General features: G+C 51.2%; 1 protein-coding gene across 4 annotated transcripts in view; it reads left to right on the forward strand.

Annotated features, from left to right (window-relative positions):
* The window catches only part of SARDH (sarcosine dehydrogenase), a 77,872-nt gene that overhangs the window by 12,777 nt on the left and 49,391 nt on the right, over positions 1-15,704 (forward strand). For all 4 annotated transcript variants that reach the window (XM_078616094.1, XM_078616092.1, XM_078616095.1 and 1 more), the window contains 6 exons: positions 173-273; positions 1,022-1,126; positions 2,065-2,194; positions 8,532-8,618; positions 11,175-11,265; positions 11,620-11,761. In XM_078616094.1, the coding sequence (XP_078472220.1) occupies positions 173-273; positions 1,022-1,126; positions 2,065-2,194; positions 8,532-8,618; positions 11,175-11,265; positions 11,620-11,761 (656 nt within the window). The remainder of the gene's footprint in view (positions 1-172; positions 274-1,021; positions 1,127-2,064; positions 2,195-8,531; positions 8,619-11,174; positions 11,266-11,619; positions 11,762-15,704) is intronic.

Consider the following 15,704-nt stretch of genomic DNA (forward strand, 5'->3'; position numbering starts at 1 on the left):
ATGTCGGGTGGAGGAGGGATCACGACGCACATTTTTACTCACGTGATCTGACTCGAAACTCAATTGTGAGTCTTAAATGAGTCCCGGCTGCGGCCGGCTCTGGTGGAGTTCACCCCCCGCCCCGTCCACCTGCGTGGCACGGCAGCCTCAATGGGTGCACTTCTCTTTGCAGGGGTGTGGGCGAGGAAGTTGGGACGAATGGCGGGCGTGAATGTGCCTCTCTGCGCCATGCACCACGCGTACGTGGTGACGGAGCGCATTGAGGGAATCCAGGTAACCCTTGCGGCGAGTGTGTGTGTGGAGAGAGCGGTAGTGCAGTGGTTAGCACGCTGCTCTACGAACTCGGGGACCCGAATTCATTCCTGCTCACGGTGAACACCGGTGACGATTATCTGGACCGGTCCTGGGGCCTCTCCTAGGTCGACTTAGCCTCAGATGAGTACGTGGTGCGGTGTGTAAATCTCTCCACTCGGGAGACAAAAGTAGCCCGACGTGGTGCTGGCCACCCACCCTCTCGTGTGCCGTGCTCACTAACGGTGCTTCCCCCAAGACAGTCGTCTGTTTAGGCTATGCGCGCACACGAGCAATGAGACTCCATTCTGGCCTCTTCAGGTCTCACCTGGTTTAACGATAGACCAGCGTGCCACGGTGGCTAGGAGATGTTAACAACCCTCGCCTGGTGTTGGGTTCGATCCCGACCCTGACGTCTGCTGTATATTTGGGGATTGGGTGTCTCACTCCCCATGGTCACGTGGATTTTTCTCCGGGTATTCTGGTTGATCCCTCCACGTTTATAAACTCCATGACGCGTTTAGAGTATTTGGCTGCTATAAATGTCCACGTCATAAGCCACTTAATTGAGCTATTGTTTGTGGCGAGGTCGCTTCTAAGAGCTATGTAGCTCAGTGTACCTTCCCTATTAAAATATATTAACAAAACATGGTTTAATAGCTGCTGCCTTTTGTTACCTCATTTGAAGTGATGAGAGCACGATGTTTCTTGTTGTGTGCGTTTGCCCTAGAACATGCCCAACGTCCGAGACCACGACGCCTCCGTGTACCTGCGCCTGCAGGGCGACGCGTTGTCCGTGGGGGGGTACGAGTCCAACCCCGTCTTCTGGGAGGAGGTACGGAGCCCGTTACCCGCCCCCACCCCTCATCGCCCGACGTAGCCACACATTGACAAGGACGAGTTATAACACGCGCACAATTCAGCACGGCGTGGCAAGTCGCGCGACGCGTTTTGGGGCGCGTCACCGAGGGGCGTGTTGAGTTGCTGCTCCTGCTGCTGTGGTCTCTGAAAGCGGCGGGTCGCGGGGGGCACCGCTCTCGCCTCTCTCGCTTCGTCGTCGTCGTCGTAGCCCCGGTGCAACACGTCGCTGTTCAGTGGGCGAGGGGGCCTTTCTCAACTGATCAGAGAAGAAGTCTACGTTGCGTCCTGTTCATCCACAATATTCTGATTGGCAAACCTGCGCTGTACCTGGCTCATTCATTGTCCCCATTGTCAACCCCAAGAAACCTCTGACGTCTGTCGAATTGCCTTTTAAATATCCCTGAAATTAAGAATTGTAAAAGGTGACAAAGCCTTTGCCGTTGCAGCACCGTTTTGGAACAACCTTGTTCCCTACTTAATATCGTTAATGTTCCATCAAAAAATATCCTGAAGCAGGAGATTAGTGCTGGACACAGTCACATTTGCGAACGTGATTAGTAACTTTGATCATTACCCGTGTATCGGTAGTTCAATGTTGATGTGCCGTTGTATTGATGGACTCCTGCTGTGTGGCGTTATCTTGCTGTCTACTGGAACTGCATTGTTGTTGTTTTTGCTGCTTTTCCCCAAGCTTGATGAATCGGACTTTATCATGAGTACATTATATATTTACAAATTTTTTGTTACTTTCTTACTATTTTATCTATTTTGCACTGCTGTAACTTTGCTGACCCCGTGCCCATACTGGACATTTGTGAAACAGGAGCTTCATAGCTCATCGGATTCCTCCTCCTGCCATCTAAATAAACATTCTGATTGATTCTAATTCTCTCTCTCCTGCGTCGAGCGCAGGTCTCCGACAGCTTCGCGTTCGGCCTGTTCGACCTCGACTGGGACGTCTTCGCGCAGCACATCGAGGGCGCCGTCAACCGCGTGCCCACGCTCGCCAACACCGGCATCAAGTCCACCGTGTGCGGCCCCGGTGAGGCTCGGCCGTGGCGTGCCGGGGGGGATTGGCGGTGGCCCGGCTGGCTCGGCGCGCTCGCGCGGTCTCCGGCGCGGCTACGGAGCCCGTGACAATTCGGGCTTCGGCGTTTCGGAGGAAAACGGCGACGGGTTTGGCCGAGTACCGACATCCCGAGCGAGCGCCTGGGGCCTGATCGCCGCAAAACCTCGGAGAGTGAATTTACACCGAAACAAGAACGGTTTGTTTAAAAAAATCGAATCCGCTCCATCTCGCGTCAGATCCTCCCACTGTGACCTCTGGAAAGTCGTGAAAACCCCGTCAATGATTGCGAAATCGCCAACCGGACCATCGACCACACGGCAGTTGGACCACTGTGAACTCCGAAAGCTCAGCGGAGGCATTGAATCATATCCACCACACATCAGCTGAAGCCAATTCCTGGCTAACTAATGTGGACGTAGACTTATGTAACTTGTTATTCGCCCGGTCATACGTAGAGAGAGAGAGGGAAAGTACTGAGCCAGCACTGCTGAGAGCCTGGGTTCAAATTCGGGTTTCAGCCGCCTGTCATTAAACCAGTGCATGGAGGATTTTTGCCTGACCAATAATGACGATGCAATATTACACTGATTTCCTGTTCGAACGAGGATTATGACAGTACTCATGCCCTGTTACACCCCTGAGATAATGGTGGAAGCTCCATATTCCTATGGTGGGGGCGAGCCTATCCCACACAAAGTGGTGCTCATTTAATCGAGCACAGATGGATGATTGGCTGAGTGAACCCTCAACCAGGAATTGAACTCTCAACCTTCCGATTGCGGACCGGCATTCTCTGCAGCCCATTGTTAATCCGCTGCTGGATGAAGGCTTCCCCACTCCATGGTGATGCTCCGACACTTGATCAGAGCGCACGGGAACGTGGCCTTCTTGGCCAGTAGATGGCACATCCTGCATGTGGTCCTTGAGCTCGTAGCTTTGCCCCAGTGGCTCCGAGATTCAGTATCCAAAGACTGTACTTCGGCAGTGATGTGGTCGAATAGTGGCGCGTTTTCTGCTAAGTTGCAGAGTTCGTGGTTTGAACCCAGCGGCTGCCATGGTTAATACCGTGAGTGTATTGACTAAAGAAATGCACGCCCTCTGCTTTCACAGGCAACGCTAAAAGATCCCGTGACGTTGTTCGAAGAAGAGTGGGCAATGTGTGCCGGCGTCACGGTTCAAATTGTCCAAGTTTGAAAAAAATAATAATGTATTGCAAATTATTGATTCGGGTAAAACAACAAAGCAATGTCCACACCCCCTCCTCCTCCCCCCTAAGGGAGGACTTTATCCATCTGTGACACAGCACCTTCTTGACATCCTTGTGCTATAAGAATAGCACAAATACCAAATCAAATTACTATAAATGTAAAGCTGAACTTGTTTCCACGATCATGTGGTGGTGTGCATCTCTGTTGGTAAACTTGACCCAGTGGTCGAAATTCCACATTCCTATGACAGAGATATGCTTTTATCTTGGGCTCGACTCATTTAATATATCAAGTTCCAGTGAGACCCATTATCTCTGGCATAGCGTTCTATAAACGTAATTACGTTGATCCTATTATGGATAATAATTTAGTGTCGTGCCAAATGACAATTTCCCCCCGAAGGAAATTTTGACCCTGGGCAGTGCATCACCTTGTGGCGAGATGTTATCTCCCTCGCCCGGTACGCGGGAGGTTCGCGGGTTCCATCCCAGCTGCCTGCTGTATATTTGGAGTCGGCGTGTTCTCTCTCCCCACGTGGGTCGCATAGATTGTTCTCCGGGTTCCTCTGGGTTTTCCCTCCACATTTCGAAACACACGTTGAGATTATTTGGCTGCTACAGATACGATGCTTCTTGTTTTGGTGCCATTTCTTAATTAGTTTTTTCATTTTATTTTGCTTGATAGTAGGCTTTTCATTTGCTTGGTAGTGGCTGTATATAGGATTTGGTCCTTATATATAATTAATGTACAGCGTTATTGGATGCTATTAGTTTGAATGACGTTATATAAAATTAAAGTATTATTATTAGATCAGCCACTTTGACGAACTATATAGTGTGTGGCCAGGTCGCCACTAATAAAGAGCTAATAGCCCAGTGGGCTTTACTTGGTAAGTAAAATAGTTTAGTCATTTTGTGTCAGACAATGGTCCTAAAAGATGATGGCACAAACACAGCCCTGGAGTTACTTCAATTGCCTCCTATCCACACGAGATACCACATCAATTTGTCATCATCATCATCAGCAGCAGCAGCAGGCATGGTCAATCCACAATTGGATTAAGGCCCCTCTCCAAATTGCCGCCACCATTCACGATCCCACCATCTCCGAGGCGGACGACCTCTCAGATTCGTTTCCATACCCGTGTAAAGAATGTTACGCAGAGATCAAAGTGTCATTTTGAGTTCTCCATAAGAAATTGCCAAATTTGGTGATTAACCGAATTTAATATGCCGCGCAACCACCGGGCGACTGAGTTGTGGCTATCAGCTCGCCGCCCACACCGGACAACCCAAATCTATCGTGGGCGGCTGAAACCTAAAATAAAAAAACCAGGAACTCAGTGGGCTCACTCGTTGGCACGCAGCTGCTTCTGTTATAAACTTACTACTACCTGTGGTTTACCTGGCACGTTCGTTTATTAGTGGGCATCTTTAAAATTTTATATCCGGGCTGAGGCACCTGTGTGCGGTGGGTTAATTACTCTGGTGAATAGATTGCGGTGTGGAATCGGAAAGGTCACCACAAGCCTCATTTATTTAATTCTGACTCCTCGACGCCCGGAGCACAAGTGTGATGTGATTACAAGTCGAATAACGCGGCGCAATAGGCAGCAAGGTCAAGAGGTCATCTCGGGCACTGCCGTTGATGCAGCCATCACTCCCTTCTTTCTGCCAGATTCCCACCACTGTTGCACCGTCGACAACTCTCCTCCAAGGAGTGACATCTCGATCACCATCACGTGTCTATTCTGCTGCGAGCTCATGAGCGATATCCATTTATAAGGCAATTACCCAAAGATCTGTACTTTATACTCTTTGGTTTTTTCGGTAAAGTCACGTAGATAAAAAATAGAATAAAATAAATGAAAGCAACTAAATTTCATTTATTTTATTTTATTTCTTACCTACGTGACTTTACCGAAAAAAACAAGGTATACATCCTTGCAGTCACGAAATCTTCAAATCTCGATCTGTACTTTATTTATCAGATGTATTAATACCGAAATCCACCAAAAAATCTTCGACGTGTGTGTGATTATTCACGATTCCTAGATTTCGTACGCTACTTGGTTTAAAAGCGTTTCATGCAGCTGCTGCTGCAAGGCCTTGGAACCAACTTGAGTCTCTTCTCTGAGGATCGCCGCTCTGCCATCTCTCTACTCTCTTATACATTATTGAGGTCAAAACAATGCACAACTACAGAATTGTTTGGTAAATTCCTTTGGTTTTAATTGCTTAATTTATATTTTATATCGTGTTTATTTATTAACGTGTAACTCTTGCTGCCGTGTGTCTGTCTGCTGGCCGAGTCACCCTTGAAACAGAGCCGCGTAGCTCAGCGTGTAACTTACTCGGATACTCAACTCCTGATTCTATATAACTCACCTCTGCCATGGGTCCCATTCTGTAGCCAGTATTGCTGCCTCGTTCAGTCGCTATGAAGGTTTGGTAGCGGCGTTCGCCGCTTGTTGCAGAGGTTCACGGTTCGAATTCACCGGCCGCCCTGGTTATTACTGCGATGTGCACGTGAACCATAACAACACGACCCGCCGTAGGCTTCACAGTGGACGATGGAGATCCCCTGGTGTAGTTATGCAGGAGTGGGCTCACCGTGTGCTGGCACCAGAGTCTGCATTTGTCAAATTTTGAAAAATTGCACCACAAATTGCTCATTTGGGACCCTACGTAGAGCGGCCGACGTGCCCCTGCTCACACACTCGTGCCCCGAGTCACTCTTGTTGATGGCATTCACGCTGCTCTCATGAGCCCTCACCCGGTTCAACAAAATCAACTTGAAACTTTACTTCTTCCTGTTTGTGACACAGTCAGCGTGTCCTTCAAGGACCACTGTTACATCCTCGTCTCCAGCTTGATGTAGTTCACCACCCTTCTTGTTATTGCGCTCGTTTACCCGAGCGAGCCCCGCCGAGTCTCAAGACTCTTTGTCAGGAGGGTCCTGTCAAGTTTTTCAGTCCGGGGCAATGTTGCTGGCTGCTGTGTGCAATCCCAATTTAGTCAGAATCAGAATAATTATTTAGACTGGAAGAATCCGATGAGCTATGTAGGCTAATTTTCAGTGTCATTTTGCAGCATCGGGATGTTGTTTTTGCCCAGTATCAGCTACATTGTATGGGTTTTTTTTTTAGTTATGGGTGGAAAGCGGAGAACTCGGAGGAGACAATAGGAGATCAATAGGAGAATGTACACACTACACGCACAAAGGTTCCCCGGTCAGGAATTGAACACAGACCCTTCTTGCCGTATCGACTTTGGGCGGCAGGGTGGCGCAAGTGGGGGACACTGTCAACACAGTCCACGCGCCATTCAAAGACCACTCGCAGAGTTTCATCATCGTCAGCGAGCTTGAATCAACAACTCAATCGTCATAATCAGCCGTGTGCAATCCACTGCTGGATGACGGTCTCCCCCCAAGCTGCCGTCACCTCGCACGACCCTCGCCGTAGTAACGCGGCACACCTGCACAAGAGCTGAGTCTCATCGCCCCGTCTCGCCGGCAGACGTCCCGTCGGACGCGTCCAGTCCCTTTGGCCTCCACTCCGTGACTAATGTTGACCGTCGACCATCGTCCCTTCTAATGACGACACAGGAACATCAGGATATGGGGCACCATGGCAGGGATGGTGCGCTGAGAGGCGAAACCGTGCCCTCTGGGTGTGCTCAGCGGTGTGGGCTGGTCACATTGCATGGATATTAAAGAACGTCGCACTCCCCTGGCCAGATTAAATGTCACAGATCATTGCGTGCGTGCGTACATGTGTGTGCGTGCGCCGGCTTGTCACCACGTAATCATCCCCCGGGGCCACCTAGAGACCAATGCACAGGCGTGATGAGTCCTCAGCCCTGCTACGCTGTTTTGTGGAAGATGGAAACCAAAACGAGGGAGAAGGATCACGGATACGCGTAGATTCCGTAACGCGGTTCCAACATGCGCTTGTCTTTGGAAGTGTTTATTTGCAGTACCCGGGACAAAATGCGTTTGCTCATTGCTACTTATGCTTTTAGTGCTGTTTTGTGTATCTTTAGAGTTTGGTAAAATATTTTAATGATCTTGACTTAAAGCTTTCGTGATAGCAGGAATTCATAGAACAAAAAACCTGATGACGATTGCTTGTGTTGCGATTGAAACGTCGTAGTTTTTTTAAAAAATATTTTGTTCTACGTGACTTTACCCAAATAATACCTTTTAATGATTTTCTCATTTATGGCAGAGTGAGTGGAAAAGTGCTACCCGTTAGTTGAGTGATGGGCAACCTAGACTAGTTAGTGGGCCACGTGAGCAGCCTTCCTTCACCTCAGTGGGCCGCAAGCTTGACGTGGTGCTTGTGCACTCATCATCATGACCTCAGGCATCACCCTGGACACCCCTAGACCAGGCCACCACGTGGAGCTCCACCCTGGACACCCCTAGACCAGGCCACCACGTGGAGCTCCACCCTGGACACCCCTAGACCAGGCCACCAGGAGGAGCTCCACGCTGGAGACACCCCTAGACCAGGCCACCACGTGGAGATCCACCCTGGACACCCCTAGACCAGGCCACCACGTGGAGCTCCACCATGGACACCCCTAGACCAGGCCACCACGTGGAGCTCCACCCTGGAGACACCCCTAGACCAGGCCACCACGAGGAGCTTCACCCTGGACACCCCTAGACCAGGCCACCACGTGGAGACCCACGGGCCGCAGGTTGCCCCCCACTGCTCTACTATATGGACCAGAGGCCACTTGAAGAAGGGGTCTCAGAGGTAGCTCTGTGACGTCTACATCTGTGGACCAATCTCTGACACAAAGGGGCTGCACCGCTCTGAGACAGTTCCGAACAGGCATTTCGCCTCAAGACCTAACGGCATAACACAATTGGGATTGGGAAAATTGCAATAATAATACAAAAGATTTCTACTTTGTGAAAAGTTGACAGTGTTTTTCCTCTGGACATGGCAATGTGGAATTTCCACCACGGGCTCAGTATTGCTGCATTCTTTTTCGAGACCAGCACCACCACGTGCTCGTGTGAAAGAGTGAGCCACTTGGGACTTTGTTGCTTTAACGCTGTGGAACATTGTGCACGTGTTCTCCCAGAATCCTTCACTGCAGACCACAAGCCACTGCTGGGAGAGTCGCCGGAAGTGCGTGGATTTTTTCTTGGCTGCGGCTTCAACAGCGCAGGTGAGCACTCTCAAGCTCTGCATCTCTCTCCCGCTCACTCTCATGCACTCACACTCATGCACTCACGTGCACACATGAACCACAGCATGATGGCTCGTACAGTCCTGTAGTCCAGCGCTGCGGAGGCAGTGAGTGTTGGTGGATAACACAAACTCGTGAAACTAATCACACAAATGCCCCACCCGTGTGGCATCAAAGTCACAATCTCCTGGCTTGCCAGGGTATGATGGCAGCACAGCAAGAGGGTTTATTTCCACCTGTTTCCATCTGTATGGGGATTGTGCGTTTACCCCACATGCATATGCGAATTTCTCCAGGTTTTCTCCAGTTTACTCCCGCGTCTATAATCGACTCATTAAATCGAGTTTGTCAAACAAACCAAACTAGGACTACAGAGCTTGGGACAGTCTTGGCACCCGGTTCTGCATTGCCTTCCCATTCGCCTGTGATTCCCCGTGCCTCTAAATCACTCATTCTCTGAAAAGGAACAAAAACTGTGCGCTTAATAAAAAACACATTCCTGCGGAGGGAGCTAATAGGAACGTTGGGTTGCTCGGTCAATGGCCAGGGTCAACGGCGGCGTGGTGTATTCCGCAAATATGCCCGACTGTGAGGGCGGGCACAAGCCAGCATGAGTAGGTTAAACGTTGAGTTTTATAAGGGCACCACGGGGTGACCAGCCCCTCCCCACCCAGCCCCACCCCTCCCACCCCCCACCCAGCCCCACCCTCCCGACCCAGCCCCACCCTCCCCACCCAGCCCCTCCCCACCCTCCTCACCCAGCCCCTCCCTCCCCACCCAGCCCCCCCTTCACGACGGACGGACACAATAATCCTCTGTGGGCTGGTGGAACCAGTGGGTTCCTACCAGTAAAATGTCTTCTTATTATACATCTGTGAATAGAGTTGAAACTTAATAACAAGTGCATTCCAGTAATATTCAACAGGGTCTTGCATCACAGAGGAGTTTTTCAAAATGCAGGCGAAGTAAAATGTGTATTCTCAGAAGCCCCAAATGTTTACTTGAAAATAAAAATAAATGTTTTACATATCATTCAGTGAAGATACGCATAAAGAGTGAACGGATTCAAGTGAACATGTTTTTGGCATGATATTTGAAACAGAATTAAAATTTTCAGTGAGATTAATTTTAATTGAGGCAGAAGCTTTGATTCATCGTAGCCTCTTACGTTCATATTCGACCAAGCTAAAAGTTTTAATTGCTCATTAAATGTCACTTGTGGGAATAAGTTTAAGAGGAAAATTAGATACAGTGTTGTGCTCGCGATGAACTGCACTGTGCAAGAACGAATCGTCTCAAGATTTAGAATTTACTTTTGGGACGTAAGGCAGAAAACTTCGAGGCATGTCTTAAAATAGTTAATCGTGGAAATGTATTAATGCAGATGAACTGGTTAGTAATGCCTTGGTAAACGTGTAGTGACATGGAATGGGTCACTATGGAGCATAGCGCTGGTTGCTGGCAGAGAAGGCGATCTGCGGTGGCAGCAGCCCTGTCTGTCAGCAGGTCACGTGATACGCAGAGAGAGAGAGGGATGCAGGGCAAAGGTGAGATAGGGGTCACGTGAGGTCAGCCCGGGACCCACGAGTAGGTTCCAGAAGGGGGCGTGGCCGGGGGCGGAGCGAGGCCACGCCAGGAGGAGAAGAGGGGACCCCGAGCGTCTGGAGTGGATCCCTCGTCGTGCTGCTGGAGTCGCCGTGGCCGTGTTCACCTTCTCTGTCAGTCAGGCAGTCTGTTAGCTGTCCTCACTGAAGTGTAGTTACCCCTGTACCCTGCGAAGTCTTTAATAGAGTGCTTCCTACTCATAGGGTCTCAAAGTGTATCACTACAAATGTGAAAATACAAACTCAGGCGAGTGCCCATGTCTCCGTGTGGACAAGAGGAGGTCTCCCTCCAGAGATCACAGAGATTCGTGGAGTTTGTAATACAGCGCACGAAGGCAGCCAGAACCCGCACCAACAATTGCTCAAGCTCTGTGGTCCTATATTGACATGATGTTCCAACTCCACTCATGAGCGTCTCATACGCGTGGGGGGAAACCGGAGTACCTGGAGAAGACCCACACTGATGAGGGGAGTTACCCTCAATCCCTGCACAGGTGGAAATTTAACCGCTTGCTGTACTGCAATCACATCCTGGCCACACCGTAAGATGGCGACCTCAACTCCCACGGGTGGAGATGGCGTTTCACCGGTGTGTGCGTGATGCACCAACCCTCACCTCCACAGTGCTGGATTACAGGTCAAGTGCAGCATAGCCACAGGCACGCTGGCAAATGTTGAGCCCTCTGCAGCGTCCGGTCACTCAGGCAGCAGCCTCGGATGTGCAGCTAGCACAACGAGTGGTGGGCAATGTAGGATGGCGAATCTCCCAGTCACTGGAGTCTCTTAACCCTCCACACCTGGGTCTGTCACGTGATCTCTTGCTGGTGAGCCCGCGGCACTCGGTGTATGGAGCCGTGGTGACATCACCGCCACTCGGTGCATTTGATGCGTGGTGTGGTGCGGTGCGCGTTTTGCGTTGATGCTTGCGAAGGGATGATGCTGGGAGGTGGCTGTGGCCAGGAGCTGGCTCACTGGATCATTCACGGACGCCCAGAGAAAGACATGTTCAGCTACGACATACGGTAGGGAACGCAACGCATTGTCACGCGAGACGATGCAGTACAACGTCGCATATCCGATTCCCTGGGGCCTGAGGCTGTGGGCGGATATGTGAAAAGGTCAGATACGTGAATATCGCCTGCACCTATTAGGAAACCACTGGAGCTATGCACTTCTAAATCTTGATTGAAAACTCATTTCTTTAGAACTGATTCTTGTGTTTAGTTTGTTGTCCTTCCCCCCGCACCTCCGATTCGCTCGGTTGGCTACGTACGGTGCAAAAGAAGTTCAACGTACGTACATACATCTCACCACTGCGGCACCCTCTATACGTACGTGCGGCGCGTGTTCCCCCCTCTCCCTGCCTCGCCCGCCAGACGTTTCCACGGCTCCATGACGAATGACAACCGCTGGATTCGCGAGCGGAGTCACGAGTCGTACGCCAAGAACTACTCGGTGGTCTTCCCGCACGACGAGCCGCTGGCCTTCCGCAACGCTCGCCTCGACCCCTTCCACAAGGTCGGCTCGCGCTGGGGCGGCAGCGCAGCGGGAAACCGTTGTTGCCACGCAGCTTTAAGAGCCTGGGTTCGATTCCCAGCTTGCGGGAGTTGGGGTGTCCTCTTCCCCCCCCTCTGTTCTGCATGGAGTTTTGTCCTGTTTCTCTGGCTTCCTCCCGTAGCTAAAACATAAACAGCATGCACAATGGAACTGCTATTGGCCAAAGCTGTCGGAAAGACAGCGTCTGAATGAAAATATGCTGTCTTTCCGACAGCCCTGTTCTTCACCTGAGGACGGCTGCTTGCGTTGTGGCCGAAACGTCGTGAGAATTGTATTTTATAATGTTTATTATTTTATTATTTCCCTTCTACGTGACTTTACCGAAAGAACCAAGAAGATAAATTTGCAGTTCTTGACCTTCCCGAGACACGTGTTTTCCCGAAAGAATCAACGGATCAAGGCTTTATGAAGAGCTCGCTTGAACAAAAATAAAGCAACAAGCATCCAGCCCCGGTCACGTGACCCTGCCCGGTGCAATGCGAGGAGTCGGCGGCGCCGCGGCCGTTAAAGGTCACGGCGCGCCGGTCGTCGGGAATAATTTCATGCTCGGAGAGTCCGGTCCGGTGAGCCCCAGGCTCCACGTGTCCCCCAAAATCAGTGAAAACCTTCACAAGGGCCAATCGAGCGGTGGAGGGGGCGACGACTAACGGAAGGAGGCCTGAATAAACCCAGTGGGCGCACGTCTGCGCCGTACATAAAAACTACGAATACATAATGTGGTGTGACACACCTCAGTGGAGTAGATAACTGAGATAGTTTTTATTGCTGTTTTAGAATATTCCTTTGAATCTCTGTGCGTGTATTTATTCCGCGTTTAATGCGTCAGTTTTGTCGACGTGCACTCTCCCTATAGTCACCGTTTGTGTTTTGGAGATGTTCTTCGTTTATTATTTAAAATACGCTCGGATAAGTTGTCTAGTTTCCTGCAAAGCAAAGCCTCAAAGTTGATCTTTTCCCCCCAGAACTGTGCTGGGTTGGGATGTTTGGTAACTTCCTTTTGTGTTTTGTTTTGTGCATGGGCAGAAACCCAATACCCAGTGGTGCGGTCATAAGACTCTCTAACGTCCACACAGATGGGTTCACGAACCCCACTTGCTGTACTTCCACCTCCTGGCCACGTCGCAGCCAATTTGTCTCGGGGGATTTTACAAATGTGCGTGATCCACCAGCCGCCTGCGTCCGAGGCACTGGATCGTGGGCGTGCATAGCAAGCGAGCCGGCTCGGACGCTCTTGATGCATCTGATTTTTTAATTTTCATTGTGACACAACGGGAGCCCAGTACGATGCCGCCGATCGTCATTGGAAGGGAACAGAAATTCCGCGAGCGGCAACTCGAATTGGGCGCGGCAGGACCGGTCCGCAGGGAAGTGGGGATCGGACTCGCTGTCCCGGCCAAGTGGGGGACCACGCGCAGGGGACTTGGAGGATTTAAACGGAGAGGGAGAGGGAAGGCCGAGGGAGGGGTGGGGAGAGGAAAGAGGGGATCTTGATGTGTTTGTTAATCTATCAAGCATCCGAGATGGCCTGAGACAATCCTGCTTTTCATATCCCAGATAATCTGAGATGATCAAAGCCGTCGTATCAATACAGCATTTGTATCCCCCCCGTCAGAAATACCCCCGGTTGGGTGAAGGCAGTCAGTGCAGCTCTGCTTACACGATCGTTGGTCCTGCACTGGTTTGTCTTTACGGTGTCAAGGTCCACCTTCCTATGGCGGGGACTGACCTGTCCGTAAGACATCCACTGTTGATGGTGCCTCATGTCGAACTTGGAACTTAAAAAACAAAACAATGTATTTACAACAACAACAACGCAACAGTGACGACAGGGAGCGGTGGTGCTCGTCTCCCTGAGCTGACATGCGCAGCAGCGGGGGGTCAGACGACGTCTCCCGGCAGCAGGGGCCGACCGAGTCGGAGGTAACGAGAGGGCCGGAGGAGAGAGGGAGCGCGGGACGAGGCATCAACATTTAAACCCCTTGACATTTCATTTGCGTGTCAAACGCTCCGACGACAGCGGCACTCGGCCACAATGTTGGGTACGCAGAGAGCGCCCGTTTGTGATGGGGGAGCCTGGGGGGGGGGGGGGCGGTGGAGGGGGGGGGTCGAGCAGCCGCAGTGAGAGCTCCGGGCGAGTTGAGTTGACATTTAATCAGGCCCTAATGAGATGAGATGCCGAGCTGATTGCAAGAGGATTTAAATGATCTTGTGAAGGGGATGGAGGATCTCTCTGCCATGATGCTTGTTGTGTCAGGGTGTGGAATTTAGCTTGAAGTGATGCCAAGGTTAGGCGCTGGGGTGGGGGAAGTTAATTAATTCCGTAATTCATTAAATTATCTTTACATTACACGTGGCCAGGCGCCACTGTGGTTAGAGAGCGTAATTCACATCCAGACGTGTGTGGGTTCAAATCCGGCTCAGTCGGCGCCTCGCCTCGTGATCCCTTCTGGGGTGGTTGATCTATTCCTCTCCTCTTACTCTACTTTTTTCCACGCACTCTCCTGCCTCTCCCCTCTCATCTCACTCCACTCCCCTCCACGCACTCTCCTGCCTCTCCCCTCTCATCTCACCCCCCTCCACGCACTCTCCTGCCTCTCCCCTCTCATCTCACTCCCCTCCACGCACTCTCCTGCCTCTCCCCTCTCATCTCACTCTACTCCCCTCCACACACTCTCCTACCCCTCCCCTCTCATCTCACTTTACTCCCCTCCACACACTCTCCTACCTCTCCCCTCTCATCTCACTCTACCCCCTCCACGCACTCTCCTACCTCTCCCCTCTCATCTCACTCCCCTCCAAGCACTCTCCTACCTATCCCTTCTCATCTCACTCTACTCCCCTCCACGCACTCTCCTACCTCTCCCCTCTCATCTCACTCTACTCCCCTCCACGCACTCTCCTACCTCTTCCCTCTCATCTCACTCTACTCCCCTCCACGCACTCTGCTACCTCTCCCCTCTCATCTCACTCCACTCCACGCACTCTCCTACTTCTCCCCTCCCATCTCACTCCCCTCCACGCACTCTCCTGCCTCTCCCCTCTCATCTCACTCCCCTCTCCTGCCTCTCCCCTCTCATCTCACTCCACTCCCCTCCATGCACTCTCCTACCTCTCCCCTCTCATCTCACTCTCCTCCCCTCCACTCACTCTGCTACCTCTCCCCTCTCATCTCACTCCACTCCCCTCCGCTCACTCTGCTACCTCTCCCCTCTCATCTCACTCTACTCCCCTCCACGCACTCTCCTATCTCTCATTTCACTGTAATCCCCTCCACACACTCTCCTGCCTCTCTACCCTAAACTCAGTCCAATTCTCCTCCATGCCCTCTCCGTCTGCAATGACAGCCTGTGAAATTTGATTTCGCGGGAACGTATTTCCCGACCTTTCCCCGGTTGCCTCCTCTCCACACGAGGCCGTGTCGCCTCCTCGCTGGCTCCTCGATGGATGTGTTGGTCACACGCCAGTCGAACTGAAATGTCGACTCCTCTGAGCTGCAGTCAGACAGTTTAAGTGACTCACAGATATCAATAACGGGGGCTGTGGGAGTGGGGGGGGTTTGTTTTGACAGTCATCGGTGAGCGGGCCAAGATCTTCATACCTCTCCATTGGACAACCCCACGTTGATTCACAGTTGGCTGGAACCCAGTACCCGAGTCAAGAGCTGCATGGCTCACAGGGTTATACCTAATAAATGAAAAATAAATCAAATAAATTCAAAGCCAATACTCGACCCAACAGTGATCATTCCTGACGTCGGTCCGAACCCGATGCACAAAATACTGCTGGCTGGCTTTTCCCAGACAGCGAGCGGGTGAGTGTGTCAGTGTGTAAGTGCTTTTGTTTGATTTAATGTGTATCTGTGTGTGTGACTGGGGAGACAAAGGCGGGCGGGCGTGGTGGTCAG

Source organism: Lampetra planeri, chromosome 49, assembly GCF_965212315.1.
Source record: "Lampetra planeri chromosome 49, kcLamPlan1.2.h2, whole genome shotgun sequence".
In the NCBI taxonomy this organism is placed as follows: domain Eukaryota; kingdom Metazoa; phylum Chordata; class Hyperoartia; order Petromyzontiformes; family Petromyzontidae; genus Lampetra; species Lampetra planeri.